General features: G+C 41.3%; 2 protein-coding genes across 6 annotated transcripts; both read left to right on the top strand.

Annotated features, from left to right (window-relative positions):
* Positions 1-752: 752 nt before the first annotated feature.
* On the top strand, positions 753-3,548 carry manbal (mannosidase beta like). 5 transcript variants are annotated; one of them, XM_070903027.1, is made up of 4 exons: positions 753-770; positions 860-891; positions 1,098-1,282; positions 3,127-3,548. In XM_070903027.1, the coding sequence occupies exons 3-4, from the start codon at positions 1,133-1,135 to the stop codon at positions 3,235-3,237; spliced, it is 261 nt and encodes an 86-aa protein (XP_070759128.1). In that variant the 5' UTR covers positions 753-770; positions 860-891; positions 1,098-1,132; the 3' UTR covers positions 3,238-3,548. The 5 variants fall into 5 exon arrangements, with proteins under 5 accessions (XP_070759128.1, XP_070759126.1, XP_070759130.1 ...); XM_070903025.1 differs by having other exon boundaries at positions 767-891; XM_070903029.1 differs by lacking the exon at positions 753-770 and having other exon boundaries at positions 775-891; positions 1,101-1,282.
* Positions 3,549-5,042: 1,494 nt separating this feature from the next.
* LOC139282827 (proto-oncogene tyrosine-protein kinase Src-like) lies at positions 5,043-22,160 on the top strand. Its single transcript, XM_070902717.1, has 13 exons — positions 5,043-5,157; positions 12,773-13,060; positions 14,712-14,811; positions 15,818-15,835; positions 16,975-17,073; positions 17,344-17,447; positions 19,685-19,834; positions 19,959-20,114; positions 20,522-20,701; positions 20,974-21,050; positions 21,146-21,299; positions 21,471-21,602; positions 21,952-22,160. Exons 2-13 carry the CDS (start codon positions 12,781-12,783, stop codon positions 22,158-22,160), a joined length of 1,659 nt encoding a protein of 552 aa, XP_070758818.1. The 5' UTR covers positions 5,043-5,157; positions 12,773-12,780.
* Positions 22,161-23,211: the final 1,051 nt, after the last annotated feature.

Here is a 23,211-nt window from a genome sequence, read left to right as displayed (position 1 = left end):
GTACAATTGCTCTTTGTAAGCATGTATAAAATATTTTATATTAATAAATTCTGTTTATACGAATCAGTGTGTTTGCATTAAGAGCAGGAATGGACTGAAGAGTAAAACAAATTTCTCAATTAACTAAATTTTTTCAATTACACATTTTAATACAACTGTCTGGCCTAGTCATCATTCAGTCATCATTATATTAATTTTATTTAATATATCATTTTTAAGCTCTTTTCTGTTAATAGTGCAGGCGGTTTGTATTGTGATGATCACCAAATGGATACCATAATAGTGTAGGTCAAATCAGTAATACAAACATTTTCCAAAAATACTAAGATTAATTAATATTAAGATTAAAACATACTTAGAAAGTACTCACACTGAAAAATCAATTGACAGTTGAATTGTTGATGCATCACCATGTCAACACCAGTTTTCTTTTATGTCTAAGTACTTAATGTTGGGTAGTTCAAACTATAATGGTGCATCAGTTTGAGCTTTAGCTAACCAGGCTACTAGCTACAGCTGTAAGATAAATACTGTAGAGTAAAAAGTAGTAATGTCGCCTATTTTTATGTATTGAATACTTTCCTGTTAAAGTAGTGAGAGTGAAAGCAAAGCTTTCTATTTTTTCAACTCTTAAATAATAAGTCAGTGCTTGACGTTCAACACAAACACTAGGGGGCGATATTTTCAAACCAATTGTTCACCGGATCGGAAGTGGGTCACCGATTTGTGACGTCATTTCCGATAAGCGGATTTTTTTTTCCTCTCGCTTTGTAAGCTAAATTAGCATTTTTTTTACTTGATGGTGTTTCACAGCTTTACTTTCTTTTTTGCTCTGACTTTGATGTTTACATTCTTGTAGCGGCAAAGGAGAGTGAAGCGTTTCCGCCACTGGTACGTTTTTTCCCCCACACACTACTTCGCTACGTTGTTACGTTGTAAATGGTACGTTTGTCCACGCTGAATTATGTGACAGGAATTGATTCACATTTCCAAGATTGTTTGTAAGTTAACCCCCCCCCCTTCCCTATACATCCCTTTTTGGGACATATTATCACATTGACATCTTCCTGCTAACCGTGATCCTGTTGTTGGCACAGAAGAATAACATCCTAAGCAACCAATCAGCAGCATCATGTCTGCAGAACTGGACCTGTCCCCTCCAGAGGTCCCTGAGCCCACCTTTCTAGAGAGCCTACTGCGCTATGGGCTGTTTTTGGGTGCCATCTTCCAGCTCATCTGCATCCTGGCTGTCATCTTCCCCACATCTAAAGGACATGAACAGGTAGGTAGACACCAAGGGAAAGAGTGGAGCAGGTCTTGAGTCTGTTCCCTCCTCATGATGTTGCCCTCTGCATTTGGGGCTAGGGCGTTAGTTTATGGTTAGATGTTGCTGAGATAACTGGTCAGGGTTGGGGATATGTTTGGACTGAGGGTCCAAACAAGTGAGGGGAAACACAGATCACTGGGGAAACAGACTTTGACACAACACAGGCAGTCATTAAAACATCACTGTACACGATATCCTCAATGTTTGTTTTTCTTGCATGGTAGCAGAATGTCTCCATATGAAGTGCTTGCTCTGATGTACCTGCAAATTTGGTGTTAACTTTTTTTATGATTTGTTTTTTATCTCTGTTGATTCATATACTTTCACATGTGTTTATGAGTTGTCTTTTTCCTATTTATTTGGTAGATGACATTAGAGGAACAAGAAATAATGGGGAGAAATTGTGGCACTTTAATCCATTTTGCCATCAGGACACATATTGCCAATTTAACCTGTTAATCGGACTGAATTGTCATTTTGTTGTCAGCTTATTATTGTATTTGTAAAAGTCTAAATGTGGACAGCAATTTACAAGACTTGAACCAAGTTAGTGTCAGTCATTCGCTCAAATTAATGCCGTTGTTGTACTCAAAATCTTACTCAGACTTTTTGTAAGGGGGTTTGAATTCTGGCAATTTTTTCTCAGTATGACAACAAATATGACAAGTATTTTCACAAAATACCTGAAAAGTAATACATTAATTCCAATTTCTCAAGCATAGCAGACTTGTGTTTTGGCTCATGGACCTAATTTAGACTTTTTCCAGAATCACTCCAACTAGGAATGAAATATATCTGGCTCTCGAAGAGGTGACAGTTCTCAAGACTCTGCGATGACACCCAGAGTACAGCAAAGTTCACTTGCTGCTAGTCCTTAGCCAGTGTAAAAGGCTGTCTTATCATACATATATCTGACTTCACATCATGCAATTTGGCAATACAACTGGGTCATTTGTCCACAAAAAAAATCACGCTTTTAACATGCAAGTAATATGTCTGTTGTGTAATGATTTTCACTAACAGCAATGAGACTGCAATGAGACCATTCTGTAAAATAAATCTTGCAAACTGTTTCCATTCAGTCTTTATGTAATACAGAGAAACCAGACATCAATTCACAAGAGAAGTGCTGAATATCTTATTTTTGAATGTCCATGAAGACCAAGCCACCAAGGGCTACTCACAATCTCCATACTAGCAACTGTCAGGAGAGATTATTTATAGACGAGAGCAATTAAATCCACTGTCTAATTACTCTATTTTCAGACACTGTCATCAGATGCACTGATTACTCTCCACAGTATGTCGCCATTTCATCCTTTACAGCAGCCTGATCTTGTTGTGCCTTGCCACAGGAAAGATTGCACTCGCAGAAACAGTGCTGACAGAGGGAAAGTGTTGAAACACGTCTGAATTTCTTTTGTTTGGTGTGTGTATATAATTGTGCTCCAAAAACTCTGGGATTTAATTGAAATACATTTACAGAGTCTGAGCTATCTGGAGTGATTAAAAAATACGTAATTACCTAAATGTATATTACTTATCACTAATTACTAACTCCCTATGCACAGTATATTGTATAAAGAACTGTGTCATGACTAGATTTACTTGGAAAATAGTACCATGGCAAATAATGTAGGTGCAAGTGTCAGACCGCAAAAGACTTCCAAATACATCTTCAAAACACCCTTATCTACTTGTGCTTAGCAGTCATGTGTTTTCACATCTTATTTAAAATGACTAAGAGGATCTGATTTGAAATTACAGGATGTTTAATGCTTCCTGTGTTTGCTCTACAGGAGGAGACCGAGTCCACTGATGGCAAGGCCACTGAACAGACGAAGAAACTGAAGGGAGCAGCACCTCAGATTCGACAGAAACCAAAGAAAGAGAGCAAAAAGAAGCGATAGATAGCTGTGTGTGTTTGTGTGTGTGCGTGTGGTTACCTGCTTGTGTGAATGTGTGTCTAGTCATCAGTGAGTCAACATTGGCAGTTACTAAAACAGTTACCACTTCAGGTAAATTAAACACTAATGTCATAGTGCAACAATAAAAAATGATGTGCATTTCATTTGTGACACTTCAGAATGACCTTGAACCATGTGTCCTATTCACATTCAATACAATATTACAAGGAGCAAATGGTCATGGTGTTTGAGATTGGTTTATGCAGCTACACATTTTATTGAGTATATTTGTTTTGGATTTATTTTATTTTATAATTGAATGTCATTGATTTAATTGTATTTGGTTTACAAATAAATACATTGTGTAGTCATTTGCCATAGCTGTTAATATTCATTGCCAAACCTCAGTTTGGTTTAAATGAGTCAGCATGAGATTATGTCCTGTTCTTATATTTACTGCCTTTGTATGGCAGAATACACCATGACTTCTTTATAAAGCCACCATAGATAAGCCTGTTTCCCTGCAGGTAAGGTATATTTAATAAATAATCTTTCACTTTAGTTAACATTTACATGATACTCGGACACCATTGATCATACCTGCAGTGGTTAAAGAATCCAAAATGAAAAGATAAATAAGGGAAGATTTAACTAAATATGTAGGTAATAGTTTAATTTAATAACCAAATTTAAGGAATCCTTATTGACTCTGTTTGTTTCAGCCAATATATATTTATCAGGGGTTAAAAAAAGCAAGGTATCAAAAAGCAATATAGACCTTAAAACGCCAGTATTGGTCAGGCTCCAGTATGAAGTATATTTCCTGGATGGGTCATAATCAAGTGTGAACAAAGGAATATGGGGCAACTGATGAGTTTAGTTATATAAAATCACATTGCTCTAAATTTACATCTCAGCATTTTATTTTAAGTAATATTTAGTATTTCCTGAATCATTTTGATAGCCCAAGTGTTACCAGCTTGGCTATATTTGAAGTAGCATTCCGTTAACAAAAGTATCTCATCTTAACCTAGTTCAAGTTGTTTCCAGCAAGCAGTTCCGATCCTCAGCTGTGATTGGCTGACTCACGTTGGAAACCGTTGAAAAGTCCCTCATTACAGTAATTAGTGATGCCGCATAACGGTTAATTTCTAATATTAAGTTATTTGATATTAATGCGCTGCCCAAAAGTTACCGTTCATACGAGGGAAGTGTGTGTCGCTTAGCAACCGATTCTCCTAGCCAGCAATTACGCTAATTTTGTTGTCGATGATATGAGAGATTTATGCACTGAGCTTTTGTGTCGTGTTGTTGTAACTACTTTTATTACAACAACAAAAAAGCTCCTCAATCGTGACTCCAGAGGATTTTAAAAAAGCTAAAACGTGGGTGTAGTCGTGCCTGCCAACGCCTCGGTCAATCCAACTGCTACGACGTCGAGTTAAGTTACGCAACACGACGTGAATCTTCTTGACTCCGCCGTTGCTGCGTAAAAAGCGTAAAATCCAGACTCATCATATTTGCGCTCTCGTGTTTCGTCAGTGATGCACTATCCCGTGCCTTCCCCCCCACGAGGCATGTCTTCTCCACACCACACCACTCCTGCTTCCTCGCATGAATGTGCCGCGCCGTCGACTCTTCCCAGCTGAGCAGGCTACTTCTCCGTAGGTTTGGTGTTTGTCCGGCCCACCGCAGCCGCCTGGCAGCTGTGCCCTCTGCTCCTGAAGGCAGTCCCCGGCATGACCTCCCCTTTCTGCGATTCTGCCGAAATTCGCTAAATGGGATTTGTGGCTGGCCCGAGGTTTCCACAGCAACTGGCCATCCGCTTCCATTATTTCTCTAATGAGGACAGCCATACGGAATTAACACGGTTCCTCGCTGCGCGTCTCTGATTTTTGGGCTGAATCTCAAGACGCGTCAAAGGTGAGTTAATTGGAGCTTGTGACATTTTATTGCGAGAAAATTTGATTTATTTCGGAATTACATTCAGGGCTTTTGGTTTGTTGCTGCGTATTCCTCCATAGTGATGTTTTACACACAGTGTATGATACCTCCCTCTCACACGGACTTGTATTTCATTGTTGCACAGGCCATTCACTCAGCGTTGCTCGCACATTTGGTCAGTGCCACTCAGTCTGTGCCAGGGCTACGTTGTTGACGATTTAGTACACCCCACGCAAAATGCGAACAGTAGGTGCAAATGTCATATTTCTGACTTTCTCACGAACAAAAATTGCTCCTTGAAGACGCAGTTAATCGACTGCGCACAGAAAATAGAGCCAACAAACCATCGAAATTCAAAATGGAGCTGTAACAGCACCTGTTTTGATTCATCAGGCCGCATATGCTGTATGTGAGCCGAAGCCTACGACAGCCACAGCAGCATTGTCGCCTTTTATCCCTGTCCCCATTCACAAATCCCGGTTTACGTGCCTAATGTGGAGCAGTTTGGCAAACACGGACTGTTGATGTTTTTTGATCTTTTTTTTTTTTGTTTTCATTCCCTCCCGTAGCAAAGACGTTATCATCTTGACAGCTGCTACTCCTGTAGGCAGCTACTACCCCACCCCTCGTTTCTTTGAAAGCAGCTTTGCTGACAACTGGTGTTTAATCCCGTGGAAATAGAATTTTAATTATGTGGCTAATCTATTTACAGTTGGTTTTGAGCTTTGGACAAGTTCCAGCTCATTTCCATAAGGAAGCGGATTCAGGTTTGCTAAAAATGAGACGCATGAATCATGGGAAAGCTCAACATTGGATTTTTAACACTGGACTTAGAAGATGCACATGCTGGCCTCCTCTAATAAACATGAGGCTTGAAATAACATCAAAATATCTACTGGATTGTTGAATGACTTTCTCTCAAATAATGTTTTACACGCTGAAAGATGGTACATGCAGTGGGTCAACATACATAATGTTCCCTTTCAGAGGGCAGTAAAAGATTGACGTTTGTTTTAGGACTGCAACTAAATATTATTTTCACTAACATAATAGACCAAGTGTTTTCTCGATTAATTGTTCGATATTGAAAAATATTCCCAAAGCCATCTTCATATGTCTTGTTTTGTCAGTCAAGTTCCCTCAAGTTACTGTCATAAAAGACAAAGAAAACCAGAAAATGTTCCCATTTGAGGAGCTACATTTTTTGCTTAGAGATTAATCATTTATCAAAATTGGTGCTGATTATTTCTCAGTTGATTGACTAATTGCCAAATTGTTGCAGTTTTAATTGCCAAACTGTCTTTTGTGTTCCTGTTTTTGTCAGAACACATGAAAAGGGTTCCTTTCCAAGGTTCAATATATACATGTGTGGAGGGAGAACAAATATTAGTTTATTTTAATGTCATGTAAATTGGAAAGAGAGGCTGTCTGTACGTGAACTCAAGATTACAGGCTGTGAATAGTAAAAGTCCCATGAATTTGTAGAGTTAATAATTTGCTATGAGTGTGGCACCTCTGAAATGAAACAGCCGTCATGTCCTCCCTCCCCACCCTTTGCCCTCCTTTATAGAATCAATCATGCTGTAGCGGCTGTTCCTCATAGCCTGGATCATTTGCAGCCAGAGCCACCAGTTAGACAGAAAACAGAAGTGGGTTTTATCAAGCTGAGTGCCACAATCCCCCTCTCCTCCTTCTTCTTCTTCTTCTTCTTCTTCTTTTTCTTCTTCTTCTTCTTCTTCTTGTCGCCTTTCCTCTGTGTGTTTACTGAGGAAGAGGGGAGATGAGATGGGACAGCTAAACACCGGCTCAGGCTTTGCAAAGTGAGTGAGGTCAGCATAAGATTTGGGGGAAAAGATAACAGAGAATATCTGATCGAGGCTTTCACAGTACTAAAATGGGACACGACTTGATAGTTATGTGACTGCATTGTCTTTTCTTTGGCCCTCTTTAAATCAACTGCCCGCTTTCTCTCTCTCTCTAACCTGGGCTATATATAGATGATCTGTGTATTATGCATGTATGTGGACTGCACTGTTTCATGTCATCATCCAGCATATAGCAGGATAAGACAGTAACACTAATGTGCACATTTCCTCTTGTTTTGATCTTGAGGAACCATCATTTGCCCCCCCCCCCCCCCCCCCCCCCCGCCTCTCCTCCCCAGGGCAAACTGTAATTTTCCCATTCGACTGAAGCATTGGCTCAAGTTCGTTCACTCTCTGCAGCACAGTGGCAACTGTTACCGTCTGTTGTGACTCAGTGAGGTTTGTCATGGCCAAATGTGCTTATGTGTCGGACCAGAAAATGTACAGCTTGTGTGCTCGGCTTCAGATGGAGGATGACAAATGCTGATTATACGGGGAAAATGTGAGAGAGTTACATTCTGCAGTTGGAACCTGTGCAAAATCATAGTTACTTTTTAGCATTAAAACAAACGCAGCACTTTGAAACATAATCTTCTGCAGCAAATTGCTACATGTGTAGTATTGAACTTCATCAAGGCTAATTGGTCATTCAGTATGTATTATATGATGAAATTAGAGACCAGCGACATCATTTTCTCCACAAGTCTACTACAATGTGCAGATAATTCAGCAGATAATTGGAAAGCCTGAAGTAAAGGGGCTAAGCCCTGGAGCACAATACTGACTGCAGATCACCAAGGTTTTTTTTTTTTCCCCAAGTCTTTCTTAATGCAGCACTCCTGTCCATACTGGCTGTGACGAGATTCCAATGTAAGAGACAAAATCCACAGTCCTCGTTTTGTGCAAAAATACATTCTTATGTTCATCTGAAGCTAATATGAGGCTTTAGCAGTCTTGAGTTACTGTAATCAAGTGGGTGTCTTTCAAAGTTAATCATTTTAGTACCAAATTTCCTCATTGTTTCCCTGAACAGTGATTGTTTGTTGAGCTGCAGTGGAGGGACAGTGAGAAAAAGAGGGACTACGGGTCTATGGCCTTGTTAGCGGCTCTGAGGCTGTACTTAGGTACGATGCTTTGTGCTGAGTGCTAACATCAGCATGCTGAAAGTCTCGCAGAAACAATGCTAACATGCTGATGCATAGAGGGTATAATGTTTACCATGTTCACCATCTTAGTTTAGCGTGTTAGCTTTAGCTAACATTTGCTAGTTACAATAAAGCACAGCTGAGGCTGATGGGAATGTCGTTAGTTCTGAAGGTATTTGGTCAAAATAAAGTTTTGACTCTGGCACTACATGAAAAGTTGAGGGATCACCAAAATGATTACAATTCATCCTGAGGGGACATTTCGTCAAATTTTATGACGATCCATCCAATAATTGTCGGTCAAAGCCACAAATGTCATCCTCATGGTGGCACTAGTGGAAAAGTCAGGGGATTGTCAAAGCAAGTGGGATTCATCACCTGGGAACCATGAATGGCTGTACAAAACTTCATGGCAATCCACTGTGGACTGTGGATTTTGACCTCCATCACTTCCATTGGAATCAGGCTTAACGGCCACTATTGACAGGAACAATTACAGCAACCATGTACATATAGGCATATAAGTGTTCTTCAAGACAGACTTGAGAAAATGTGAACCTATCCTTTAATGGAGGAATCAGATCTGAAATGACAGTGTGGGTTTCTACCGTTTTCCAAGGCAGATTTCAGCAAATGCTCAAATGACACATAATGAAAATACTGGCTGTGTCAACCCTGATGTGATGCAGTTTCAGTACCTGTCAGATGTTGGGACTTGCCTGCTTTATTAACTCACATTCCTCTCTTCCTTTACTTTCTCCTCCTTTCCCTACAAGATTCCCCTCTCACACCCGGTATTCAGTTCGTGTACAGAAACAGTTTGTTATTCCGTCAACACTGAGACTGTGAGAAAGACGCAGCTTAGTGATAAATGTTCTGCGGAAATTGAAGTGCTCTTGAACTCCATGGTGGTTCTCATGTAAATACCACTTGAAGAACTGCCTTTTGAACGAAGCCTCTATTTGCCATGATTCATATCTAATCCTTAAAATCTCCTTTCCCTCAACACAACCAGGCACAACTTTATATGCACAGTCAGCATGTCTGTGCAGTTATTGTCGCTTTTCTGACATTATTAAAACACATAACACACGTTACATAACTTTATTTTTACAGTACATTTCTTACCAGAAAGGCAGCTCATACTGCTTTAAATTAAGAGAGAATCTAATATAAGCCATTACAAACAGAAAGCGCTTTTAACATGTATACATGCACTAATACAGTCCGAAAAACATAAAGAAAGCTAGGTGCAACGTAACAAGAGTTTCTTTTGGAATGAGATTTTGATTTGTGTCGCGGGAAACTGGGAAAATAGAGCTGCTTTGTTACCTCCCCCTCCCTCCATCTCCCTGTTCGTTCGCTTCCTTCCTCCCATCCCGCCCTCCCACTGCTCAGGTGCCTGTTCTTGTTGCAGTTGCTGGCAATCGTAGCAGTGTGGTGCAGTCTGGTTCTCCCACATTCCTCCGTGCTCCTGTTGAATGGAAAAGTTCACAAGAGACGGAAATCTCTCCTCATCATTTTTCCATGTTTTTATTTCTCCCCTGCTTCATCATCATTTGTCGGGTATACTTTTGTCTCCTTCACTGCAGCACATTCACTCCTGCATTTTATATTATAATGTTGTCTGAGACCATATTAGGAAAAGGCGTGAGGCTCAGCTTCATCACTAGCTCTGTTGTTTACATACGCAGGCTCTGAGGCTTTCAAGGGTACTCCGGTGTTTGCAGCATCCTGGAGAGAACCAGGGGAAAGTGACTCTCATAGAACATGGTTTCTGCCATCACTGTATTGGGGCTGCTTGCAGTACTGGTCAAGGATCATTACCTCCCCTCATCAGTGTGTGCTTTAACTTGATGATTAGTCAGTTTTCCAAATCGACGTGACTTTCCTTCAACCAACAGGATCAGGGTTAAAGTGTCCCGTTCTGCCAGGTACTTGTTCTGCTGAACTGTCCATGAGGAAGATGTTAGCTGTGTGCAAATACCCGGTGGTATATACTAATTAGATGGAAGTTTTAAGGCATGCAAGTTTAATTAGTGAAAGGTATGAGTATGTAAACATGTAACAGGAACTAAAATTATAACTCCATGATCCCTACATGATCAAAACTGGGCCATAATTCTTTGTGCCCCCTGTCTAGAATCAGTCCAGGTAGAGGACATTTTTAAACACATGATTGAGCGACAGCACATGTCAGCAAATTCATGTATACATATACATACACTTAGTGAGTGGACACTTTACTAGGTACACCTGAACAGTCTAATGCAATCCAATACAACTGCTCTATCAACACTAGTATCACAGAATTTTTACACCTCCGTATATCATCACATCAACACGATCAATGACGGTCCTGTCCCATCCTGCTTATGTTTTGTCCTTTTTAAACATCAGTGTTTCAGATCCTCATTGTGCTGGTAGATGTTCAAGGCAGTCGCAGCCGGCCACAAAGTCCATTACTGATATCCAGACTAGCCGGCCAAATCGAGAGATTTATTCTTCACACAATTCACACAGTCCTGCCCACTTTTCCTGCAGGCCTATGGGCCCATCTCTGTGTGACTCAGTGTTGAACCATGGGATACGTTAACCCCCCAGTGCGCCAGATGACATCCTGGCAGGAGTTGAATCAAAGCTTGCATGACTGTACGTGTGTGCTTCAAATCGCTCACGCTCGTGCACACTCAGAAGCTTGCAGGCCCACACATCTCCACAGTGAGATCCTTCCACATCTTTGCGAATTCCCATACCTTTGTAATTATGTTATGCTCGCACATTACACTTAAAACGCCCACTAAGCCTCAGCTGTCCGTGCAGTATACAACAACCACCTACACGTTCTTTTCACAGCGACTGCCAGTTCCTTCCTCCTTGTCTGTTAATAACCCTCTCTGTCCCGTCTATCAGACTCACACAAGTGTGCTGGAAACACAGGCATGTGTCGGAAAAAGGATGTGAGATGTAGTTGGGTCTTGGTGTGCGATAGAGCCTAGTTTCCCAGAGACCGAGGAACAGCTGCTTACGCACACAAATATACACACACCTACACACACGGCGCATACACTCTGTCTGGAACTGAGAGTGCCTCTATTCACAAAGGAACAAGGCTGTTTCATGTGTGTGTGACTGTCTCTGTTTCAGCTGGCCTGAAATAGCCGGTCTCACAGTGAGTCACTCTGCAGTGACTCGAGGGGTGGATTGGACTTGGTGTGTGAACACGGCACTCCAACTTTCTGTGGGTGCACTTGACTGTCTGAGCATGTTTGTCTTTGTCTGCCCTCATGATGACAGCGTGATCTTGTTGCATTTGTCAGGCCATAATAGATGTACTGGGCCTCAGGATGGAAAGGAGAAGCAGCGGTATAATTACCTGTCGGAGGTGAAACTGTTTCTGTCCTTGTCAACTCACCAGTTTTAGCACTCGGTTTCATTACAGCCCGCTGCTTCTTTGTTTAAAGCTTTGTTTTCCTTGTAGACACTTATTGATTCAGAGCAGATTGAATCAACAGATGGAAATGACCTTGAATGTATATGTGTTGACTGTGTCAAGGTGTCCTGTTCTCATATTTGCATGCTAAACGGTTCTAACTGAACCTGGAACAGCTCCAAGAATACTCTGTGGTGTATTAGGAGAGCAAAGATGAATGTGACGCTCACAGCACACGCTGCGAAGAGGAATTTGTGTTTGAGAAAGGTGAATGAATGGAAACTGAAACGGGGTCATTTCCTGTTCCTGAATGAATTGGAGTTTTTGGGGTTTTTTCTACAATAGCTTTCATCTCCTGTGAAGATGGATTAAAGCAGTTGTGATGTAGAATTGTTACTTAATTTGAACCCAGCCACACTGAAAAGACGGTATTCACTAAGCGTGTATGTGAATATCTTACACATAATCAAGCTTCTTATTTCAAATTTTTCAAAGAAATGGTATCAAGATTTGTTTTTTGCGTGGTGTGACCTCAGTTGTCCTTATGAAACAGAAGTGTGGGAGTCTGACATCTACATGCTCTCCTGTAAGCCACGTTACTGCTGCCGGGATCAAAGTACACCAGAGTTTTATATGATTGCTGAGTTTTTCCCAAAATCTAGTGTCACATTTTATTGCAAGAAATTAAAAGTATAAGATGCATCATTCAATAAAATGATGAAGAAGTGATTCTGATAAAACAAAACAAAAATGCTCACTTAAAACATGAATTTGGCATTAGGGCTTCAACTAATTATTTCCATTATTGATTAATCTGATTCATTATTACATCTGTAAAATGCTAGAAAATAGCTTAAATGTCTTGTTTTGTCTGACCAACAGTCCAAAACCCACAGAGACTCAGTTAACAATTATGTAAAGCAGAGAAAAGCAGCACATCCTCACATTGGAGAAGCTGAAACCGATCAGTTCGATTGTTTAATCAATGAATCAATTACTAAGATAATTTTCGTTATTTTTCTGTCGATCGACTAATTGATTCATCGTTTCAGTCCTATTTGGCATATAACAAGAAATGGAGATGACAACACAGGAATCCCTTTTGGGACTTAAAGTACTGCATTCTTACTCATCATTGGCTCTCTTCCCAGGTCTGCACATGGGGGCGGGCAAGAGCAAGCCCAAGGAGCCAGGCCAGCGCTCCATGAGCCTGGACGGCACCATCGGCACAGGCTCGGACAGCGGGCACTTCCACCACCTGGGACCCCAGCAGACACAAACCCCTAACAGGAGCCCTGCAGTAGGGACAGGCAGGCGGGGGCATCAAGGGCATCAAGGGCAGCACCAGCACGCCCCAACAAACACTCCTGAGCTGGCTCTGTTTGGGGGGGTGGACCACACGGGCACCATCACCTCGCCTCAGAGAGGACCTCTGTCAGGTAGGCAACAATGTGTGAGATTGGATAGGTGTAGAAATACTGCAGAATATTACTTATTATAGGAAATAGTTCAGTTAAATAATTAATGCTGCTAAATAAGATTGTATTCTTGAATTTTATGTTTGAGGTAGTGATCCAAACTGTTAATCATTTTATCGACGGTGTTCTTTAAATGAATAAGAATAGAAGGGAACGTGAGGGAAAATACATTTATTTGCTTTCTTGCTGAGACTTAGATGAGAAGATCGATACCTCTGTCGTGTCTGTACCTTCAGTATCATATAGTACAGCCAGCAGCTGGTTAGCTTAGCTTAGCTAAAAGACTAGAAACGGGGGAAACCGCTAGCCTGGCTGGCTCTGTCCTAAGGTAACAAAATCTACCAGCACCTCTTAAGCTCACTGATTAACACGTTATATGTCATTTGTACGAAATTTAAGTGTAAATAAGACGTTAGAAGTTTTCAGTGGAATTGTGTGCCAGTCTCTGCTGGTTGCCTTGTAACTTCTGAGTGACAAGACTCCAGAAAGTCATTGCTCCCGGCTGAGAAATAGTGCTGCACATAAGCCCCTGTATAAATTTGTGAGGCAGATTTTGTTGTTTCCCCGTTTCCGGAGTGTTATCGAACTTGACATCTATCTCGCTGCAAGAAAGCAAATAAACGTTTTTCCCAAAATATCAAACTATTGCTTTAATGTGAGTGGCACAGTATAGCTAAAGTAATCATGCATACACAATAACCAGAGAAGGCACAAAATAGTCAATAATGAGGTGCAAATTTTTAGTGTGAATAAAGTTGTGAAGCTGAGAAGAACTGCGCGATGGAAACAGATTTAATAAGATGTGATGAGAACAGCCCAGACTTTCAGTTTGAGACCACAAAAGTCCTGAGAAAAAACACATATCTGAAAACTGATTTCACAGTGAGTCATATGTACACAGAAACAGGGTTTCCTTTTTCCACCATCAGCTGTCAAACAGACTTAAAACCTTCTCTTTGACTTTGAACACTGTCCAGATTTTACTTGACATTAAGCTGTAATGTGTCTAGACCGGCCAGATGGTTAGTTTAATGTTGCTCCATCCAGAGAGCGGAGGCAGGGATGCTGGTGCATCAGGAACGGCTCTGCTGGCCGCCTCCTCCCGCGCATCTAATGAGCCGATGATTGGCTGGAGAGTTCCCAGGTTTAGATCACAAGTTCATTAAAAGGAAGGGTTAGAAAGCTGCACTGAAAATAGAAAGCCATTGGTACGATGTCCTTCATGGACGATCAGTCACGAGCAGCCTGAATGTCAATATTTCTCATTACGCCCTGGTAAATTGTTTTATACAGATATGGAGCAGAGGCAAAATAACTAAGATTTATAGCTTTACAGTGGATGGAGCAAATTATCATCAAGGACAAGCTAGACCCATGTTATTGAAGTTATATTATGGAAGTGAATGTGAATAGGTCATAAAAAGGGAAGTACCAATGTCTTTAATTACATTGTTCCCTAAATGTGTGTGTGTGTGTGTGTGTGTGTGTGTGTGTGTGTGTGTGTGTGTGTGTGTGTGTGTGTGTGTGTGTGTGTGTGTGTGTGTGTGTGTGTGTGTGTGTGTGTGTGTGTGTGTGTGTGTGTGTGTGTGTGTGTGTGTGTTGTTTCTTGCAGGAGGTGTCACTACATTTGTGGCACTGTATGACTATGAGTCACGGACAGCGTCTGATCTGACCTTTAGGAAAGGCGACAGGCTGCAGATTGTCAACAACACGTAAGAATCAACAGTCATCTGCCTGTCTCTCTCCCTCTCTGATGCCACAACTTCACAAAAATCTAAATGAACAGATTTATAGACGCACATGTGAGCGTGATTGCCCGCAAATGTGTATGTGAATGAACACAGTCAGAGCTGGTAACTGTGGAGCGATGCAGACAGCAGAGTCTGATCCTCTCCATCTGTTGACTAAAACAGAGCAGAACGGCACTTTACTAATGCATCCTGCTCCTCCTGGGCAACTGCCAGCATCATCATCATCATCTTTAAGATGCTTTATAGAGGGCCTGTCGTGGCAGGGTCTACTCTCACATTCCTGATAACACCTAAAGAATATGTTTTCCTGTGTTGTGGTGTGATTTTTAGCTCGAACATAGATTTCAGTATTAGAAAGTGAAACATGTTTTGTATATTTAAAAGCTGCTGTTTCCAAGTAAAAGCATCTGGAGTATAATTCTGTCCTTGAACTCTTTCCATAACTTTCTGCCATAAGTCTGGTCTGCTGTTCTTTATCTATAGTCTGGCACTACATGGTAGGGCTGACAAATATAATTAATTCATACTTAATTAATATTGCATTATGAAACAGTTCCAGTATCTACATTACAGCAACTACATTGGGAGTTTTTATAAACATTTTTAATGTGAATACTTTAATTAAAAGTAGTGAGATTGTATCTGTGGGACTAAATAGAGTCCAGAAATCCCACATGATCTGCGGATATGATCATTTATAGATAGTAAATGAGATATTTCCGCAATCCTCTATTGTAGAATCATTAAAAATTGTACAAACTGCACTGAAATGAAAAAGTTGCACTTTTAAAAACACTGCAGCTCGTGCAACCCCACTGTGTAGTCCCACAGCATATTCGGCTCCTCTGCTATCTGTCTGTGCTGTGCTGCTTGCCTTGCTGTGTCTCCTCGCTGTGTTTTGATGTGTCTGCTGTGTCTGTTATCTCTCCCTCTCTCTTTCTTTCTCATGCTTCATGGTTTCTCCTAGGAAAAAGTACAGCTTCAGGTCAGTAATACTTAATGCAATAAAAATCTCACGCAACCTTTCGTTCACGGTCCCTTTGCTGCTTCACAGATTTGTCTGATCAAGCTTGTAGTGTAATTAATTAGTAAATATTAGAGATATGGAGCATTGTGGTGCTCTAACTTGCTTGGCAGGTAACATTATGTAGTTCTCCGGATTAAGAGCAACAGTCAAAAGTCTAGAAAGTAAACTGAGGGACTACAAGTGGAACAAAAGGTTGCCTGTGTCTGTCTATTTCCTCTCTTAACAATGTGTTTTTCTGTCTCACTCTGTGCACTTAGGTGTGAGATGTGTATTTTTTTTTAGGTTTCATCTTTGCTTTGTAAAGATCATTATGGATTGTCAGTTAAGCAATGTGGAAGTTTCAACTTGTATCAGAAGCAAACTTTCTTACTAAGACACAATCTGAAGCATACTGTGGTGAAGATACTGTAATATTTAATGGATGAGGTTGATAATGTTCTATATTTTTCTAATTGGCAACAAATCCCATGAAAGACCCAAACCCAACTTACAGTTATCCAACTAACAAATGCCTGTGTGGTCAGATCTTATTCCTCTGAGCTGTCGTTGTCCAAAAATGATTAAAAACACATAAATGAGCCAAACTGTTGCACTGGTTGATATGTAACATGGGCTGTAGTTTAGTTTGAGTCAATCCTACATGCACCTTCCTTGGGCCATAAAGACGCTCTAGCATACAAAATGTATTCATTGGCAGCTGAAAATAGTCCCTTATGAATGCATAATGTTCTCCTGTTTGCTAAAGACTACAGACCCCAGCTGTCTTATGAAATCAATTATCCTTTGATCAAAATGAAACTATATTTGCGACTCGTTTTTTTTTTTTTAATTTACGTCTTAAGTAGGAATCAAAGGGTTTGGGGCTGAGAGCCACAGACGGGGAAGAGGAGTGGCATTATTTGATTTGGTCTTTTCATGGCATTTGTTGACAATGAAAGAATACGAATGGTGTTCTTCCTCCATCAAATATAATGTCTCTTAATTGGGAATAAACTAAAAAAACATTAAACCAAGAGATGTTGTGGTTGCCTCGGCCAGTTTTCCGTTCATGGTTGACTCCCTCGCTCTCTGTCTTTCTGTCTCTCTCTCTGTCACAGAGAAGGGGACTGGTGGCTCGCCCGCTCCCTGACGACAGGAGAGAGTGGTTATATCCCCAGCAACTATGTGGCTCCGTCCGACTCCATCCAAGCAGAAGAGTACATTATCCTCTCCTTGTTTCACTCTTGCAGTTTTATTTCCTACAGAGACTCAAGGCCTTTCCTAGTGCCAAGCCTGAATGTATCTTTTATTCTCTATGCTATATCTGCTTCTACAAGCTAAGATGAAAAGTACAGAGACCACATTTTCCGATATGCCACCGAGTGCAGTCTTCTATATTTCCTGTCAAAAAGTATTTCTGCCTGCCTGCTCCAGACGTTCACTAGTAGCTTCTTACTGATCTCATTCTCCGTGGCCCACTTTGGCAGGTGGTATTTTGGGAAGATCACTCGGCGTGACTCAGAGAGGCTCCTTCTGAACTTACAGAACAGACGAGGAACCTTCTTGGTGAGGGAGAGCGAGACCACTAAAGGTGAGAGAGCAGTCTGTATCACTCCAGAGGCTACAGTCATTATTGAGATGGTCCAATTAACTTCTGCTTTTCTCACTGTATAAGCTTTGACTCCTGCATGTACAGCTGAAACAATAAATTGACTAATTAATTAGTTGATCAACAGAAAATGAATTGGCAATAATTTCATTTAATTATTTTTTTGGTCATTTTTCAAAATTCACTAGTTCCAGATTCACAAATGTAACTTTTTGAATAAAATTTTGTCTGTTAGTCGGACGAAATAAGCAGTTTGAATTTGTCAATTTGAGCTTTAGGAACATTCGATGGGAATTTTTCACTATTTTATGGCATTTTATATACAAAACGATTAATCATGAAAATAATAGGGAGATTGATCAATAAGGAAAGTTATTGTTAGTTGCAGTAATTCTCATGATAAAAGCAATTACTTCAAAAAAATAAAACGCTATGAAATTGTGTATTTGAGGTGTGTGGTCAGATATTATGAGAATCACAGCATTACGCATTTTGAAAGATAAGAACGACCAAATATTGTAATCTAACATCAGACACCGCCTTTGAGTTGTGCACCATGGTGTTGCATGCCTTTTATCAGAGAAAATTCAGACTAGAAAACATGTTTCATAAAACCTGAGCTTTTTATTTTGCTGGGTATTTAAAATGTGTGGGAAAAAAAGGACGTTATGACACTTTCTCTGTGTCCCTGGAGCTTCCGCCGCGCAGCAAGTGCAATCTTACTTTGAAATAAGTAGATCTTTAGGGACTCAATTTGAAAGAGGTAGAGCCTCGTAATTAAGTCATTTGTTAACTTTCACTCAGGCCTATGGCACTACATCTTTGTTCTCTGGGTTCATGGCAGAGTTTAGCATCTTTTTCTGAAACTCTGCAGTCGGATGTAGTCCCTGTGACGTAGCTGGGCTCTTTAGAGGGTTGTTTTGGTGGAAGTGGGAGGAAAAGGAAAAGAGCACAGTGGAGTGGATTGGGGCTTGTGAATGGATAGGGGTGAATCACTCTGCCAGAACTAGGTCAACCTAGGAGGGTGCTGGATTTCCCCCTGGCTATAAGTCTCTGTTCTCCCAACATACGCACACACACACATGCACACTCACACACTCTTAGAGGCATGGAGAGCAGAAGGAACAGTAAAGGAGGAGACTTGTAGCAAAGGGGGAAGATCAGGGAGAGTAGGAGGAGCTCTGGCAGGAGGTGTGTTGGCCTCTGGGTGTGTTCTGTACTAGATGTCAAATGTGAGGTTCATAGTGACACACAGAGGAGCAGAAGCTGATCATATGTTGTATGAAGTGTAAATCATGTCAGACTGTTCATGATACATCTGATCATTTTGTATGGGTCAAGCTAGAAGCACACAAGTTGTAACTCACTTTGAATCTTTAAACATGCGAGGTGAAAACCACCATCTCAGCTTCTGCTAGAAGTGTTGATGCACCTGATCTTGCATATGAGTGGAAAATTTGATGTAAAATGGGTTAAATTTTGTAGTTGTTGTGTCAATGCATAGATAACCATAGGAAATAAGTATAGGCTGTAGTATCTATCTATAGTTTAGTACAGCCAGTACCGTCCGAAAGAGTGTTGGTCTTTAGCTTGGAAAGTAACATAGGTCAGTGGTTAAGCTGCTGGCATTAAGTACTGTGATGATCAGGTATCAATCAATACCTCAATATGACTGTCAGTTCAGTTACTGTGTGGATCAAATCTTTGGGAAGTGTCTTTGCTGCACTAGAGTTTCATTCTGACCAAGGAAGAAAAGTGAACATCAGTCAGCAAGATCCATGAGGATTGATTTTTCATTTTCCTTTTACAGTGGAACACTCTCCCTGTAGAGCTTAGGTTTGCTGAGTCTGTTCAGCCTTTTTAATCGTGTCTTAAAACGTATCACTTCTTTTATTTTTATTCTGTTTGATCTAGTAATCTATTGTTTAAATGGTTTGTTATTTTCTCTCTAATACATCTAGTTTTGTATGTACAAAATATAGTTTTCAGAAAATTGTCTCTACAACACAAGTCAATAATTAATCAAGCTGTACTTAGTAGTGGGCCATGGACAAGGGCAGGAAGGCTTAGTTGAATTTCCAGGGCTTCTCAAGGGGCCAACAGGGACTTGCCCATCACAGCTGCTAGGAAACTCCACAGAGCAGCTGTCACACAGGCTCGGATACGCCTGGTTTTATTGTTCTAACCTGTCTCTGTCTGTTGTTTTGTCTTGTTCACAGGGGCATATTGCCTGTCAGTGCTGGATTATGATAACACCAAAGGCCTGAATATTAAACATTACAAGATCAGGAAGCTGGATAGTGGAGGTTTCTACATTACCTCCCGCACCCAGTTCACCAGCCTACAGCAGCTAGTCTTCCACTACCGCAGTGAGTACTCAGACCCTTCTGCTCTCTTATGGGGAGGAAACGCCAGTAGCTGTGATAGTTGACATTTTATTAAACTGTTGCCCTTAACCAGCCATTTCACTCTCCCTTCTCTTCCCTCTTTCAGAGCACTCTGATGGGCTGTGCCACGCTCTATCAGACGTGTGTCCTGTGGCCAAACCTCAGACCCAGGGACTGGCCAGGGATGCCTGGGAGATTCCCAGAGAGTCCCTTCGCCTCGACCTTAAACTGGGACAGGGCTGCTTTGGAGAGGTCTGGATGGGTAAGACATACACACCGCCCGTTTGTACTGGAATTAACTGAACTCCTCTCACGCCATGGCAGATAGACAGGCTATACATTGAACATACAAAATATGAGGATCAATAGCTAATTGATTTTTGTACAGATTAAACGAACAAGATATAATGTGTCAATTAGTGGGCCTTAGAGGTGCTGTTAGCTGGATTTTGTTACAGGTGAACAGAGCCAGGCTAGCTGTTTCCCCCCTGTTTACTGTCTGTATGCTAAGCTAAGCTAACAGGCTGCTGATTGTGTAAATGGACACATATGAGAGTGGCATTGATCTTCACATCTATGTCTCGGCAAGAAACCGGATAAGTGTATTTCCCAAGATGTCAAAGATCTATCACTTTATTTAAGAAGTTATTTTGCTGTGTTTTCTATCAGGTACGTGGAACGGTACAACACGGGTAGCCATTAAGACCCTAAAGCCTGGCACCATGTCTCCAGAGGCCTTTCTTCAGGAAGCCCAGGTCATGAAGAAGTTGAGGCATGAGAAGTTGGTCCAGCTGTATGCTGTTGTGTCTGAGGAACCTATCTACATTGTGACTGAATATATGAGCCAAGGTAATACAGGATACAGACTGTAACAACTTCTGGGTATCAAACTTTTTTTGTTACTAAAATGCTTTTGTAGCACAAAGTGTTGTAAACTGTCAAGTACTGAAAGCTGGCATCAAACGCTTACTCAGATTCATAAGCTAATTTACCTACAAACACGCCTAGATGATTGCTTGTGCTTTACACATATAATGGACAATTGATTATTTATTTGGTGGTTCACCTTTTATTTGATTCATTATCGACAACCATAAATATTTTTTATCTTGCTCTCACAGGTAGCTTACTGGACTTCCTGAAAGGGGAAGCTGGAAAGTTGCTTCGTCTGCCTCAGCTAGTAGACATGTCCGCTCAGGTAAAATTACTTGCAGTTCAGCTACACTAAGACACTATATTTTATACAGTATTTGTATTTAGAATGAATGAAATCCTTGTCCTCACCTCCTCCAGATTGCAGCAGGCATGGCCTACGTGGAGAGGATGAACTACGTCCACAGAGACCTGCGTGCTGCCAACATCTTGGTGGGAGACAACCTGGTGTGTAAAGTTGCTGACTTCGGTCTGGCAAGACTCATTGAAGACAACGAGTACACTGCGAGGCAGGGTAAGTCCACACTTCCTCCCTCCACAACAGATTATTCTTTCATTTGTATTAATGTCAAAGGATCTACGGAGAGAAGTATAGATATGTTTACTGATGAAAAGGGATAACTAAAGAATTGCAAAGACATGTTGTAAAATGTAAAAATGTTTTCAAATTCCCTTGGTTCCTTAGGAGCTAAGTTCCCAATCAAATGGACAGCACCGGAAGCAGCTCTGTATGGTCGTTTCACCATCAAGTCCGATGTCTGGTCCTTTGGTGTGCTGCTCACAGAGCTGGCAACTAAAGGCAGAGTCCCCTATCCAGGTGAGGACTCCACTAACCAACAACAACTCGGGACCTGAACAGTTCCCCATTCAAACAAGGCTTTCTTTAACAAGAATCATGTTGGATGACAAAATGATAAGAATTGAAATCGGATAAATCGGCAACTTGACAAAAATGATTTAGATCCAGCTTCTCAAATGTGAAGATTTGGTGCTATTCACTGCCTTACATGTTAGTAAACTGAAAATCTTTTTCAGAAAAACAAGTTATTGGTGTTATGCAAATTAATTAATTTCATCCTTCAGATTTGCTGTATTAAAATCGACTGATGGTATTTTGAGGAAGGTCTGTCGATTCCCTAAATCTAACTTCCTGTTTCTCTCGGCAGGTATGGTTAACCGCGAGGTGCTCGACCAGGTGGAGCGTGGCTACAGGATGCCCTGCCCGGCAGAGTGCCCCAGCTCCTTGCACGAGCTCATGCTTTCCTGCTGGAGGAAGGATCCAGAAGAGAGGCCTACGTTTGAGTACCTACAGGGCTTCCTAGAGGACTACTTCACCTCCACGGAACCCCAGTATCAGCCTGGGGAGAACCTATAGAACCACACACACTGAACCGAACCTGGGTGGGGGGGGGGGACCTCAACACAGAACGATCTGCACTAACCGACCTCAGAGGAGCACCTGTGGGGGATCTGAGCCTGTGAAACTCATCTGGGAGGAACTTGAGATTCTTCTGTGGAAGCAAAAGCAAGAGACAGAAACCTGCAGATGTCCCATCATGTGCCATAGAGGAACTGCAACAGAAGAACCTGGAGAACCTCCCCTCTGCAAGCACTCACTGTTTACTGACAGTTTTCCTGCAGAATTGAGGTTCAAGGCTGTGAAGGAGAACTCCTGCTGGACAGACTCTGGCTCTGATTCGATCGAGGGACTTCGCTTGTGGGTAAATGTTTTTGAGAGGTGCGACTGCTGTGGGAGGAACCGAATCAGGATCTACAGACGGCGCGAGAGGGAGAAGAATAAGCCTCCAGTCGAAGAGAGAAGGCCAAGGGAGGATATTTCAATCGGACATGAGCTGTTTAGCGAAACCTCCCTCTTTCCCTCTTCTGTCTTGTCTCTTTACCCTCGTCTGGTACCTTTTCCGCCCACAGAAGAGCACTGCCACTGTGGCTCAGGTGCCAAAGGAAAGTCTGTCTCTCTTAAAGTCCTTCATGTCCCTTCTGCCTCTTTCCTCTCTTCCTCTATTTCTGTCTGACTTTCAGTATCTCTCTCCAGTTTTCTCAAGTGCTGCTTCTTCAAAGCGTCTCCAAATAACTCGGCTCTGGAACTCTACTTTGCATCTTTATTTATGTTTAGTTGGACAATATGTGGTTTAAGGTTTTGTTCAGTGTCTTTGAAGACAAAGGTTCCTGATTTTTCTGTGATTATCAATAGGCAAGGTTGTTAGAACCACTATCTTGGTAGTGCCAGGGTAAATGTACTCAACAGACAGGTTCTGTAACACTGAAAATTAGATAAATTGAATAAAAATGTGAGGCCTTTCACTCTTGTTTAACCCTCCTTCTCTTTTCTAGCTGTATTTGTTGACATACGCTGAACGGTCATTGCGGCCTGCTGGATCCAACCTGGACGATTTTTAAACATGATT

This window comes from Enoplosus armatus, chromosome 3 (genome assembly GCF_043641665.1).
Source record: "Enoplosus armatus isolate fEnoArm2 chromosome 3, fEnoArm2.hap1, whole genome shotgun sequence".
Classification (NCBI taxonomy): domain Eukaryota; kingdom Metazoa; phylum Chordata; class Actinopteri; order Centrarchiformes; family Enoplosidae; genus Enoplosus; species Enoplosus armatus.
The sequence above is the reverse complement of the archived record's forward strand: the minus strand, read 5'-3'. Positions and strand labels throughout refer to the sequence as shown.

What these genes read in the sequence shown, in the direction of transcription:
- manbal (XM_070903027.1), top strand. Translation starts at nt 1,133, where the DNA reads ATGTCTGCAGAACTGGACCTGTCCCCTCCAGAGGTCCCTGAGCCCACC. An exon ending in CATCTAAAGGACATGAACAG is followed by an intron (nt 1,283 to 3,126) that starts GTAGGTAGACAC and finishes TTTGCTCTACAG; the next exon opens with GAGGAGACCGAGTCCACTGA.
- LOC139282827 (XM_070902717.1), top strand. Translation starts at nt 12,781, where the DNA reads ATGGGGGCGGGCAAGAGCAAGCCCAAGGAGCCAGGCCAGCGCTCCATG. An exon ending in TCAGAGAGGACCTCTGTCAG is followed by an intron (nt 13,061 to 14,711) that starts GTAGGCAACAAT and finishes TGTTTCTTGCAG; the next exon opens with GAGGTGTCACTACATTTGTG. An exon ending in GGAGAGCGAGACCACTAAAG is followed by an intron (nt 17,448 to 19,684) that starts GTGAGAGAGCAG and finishes TCTTGTTCACAG; the next exon opens with GGGCATATTGCCTGTCAGTG.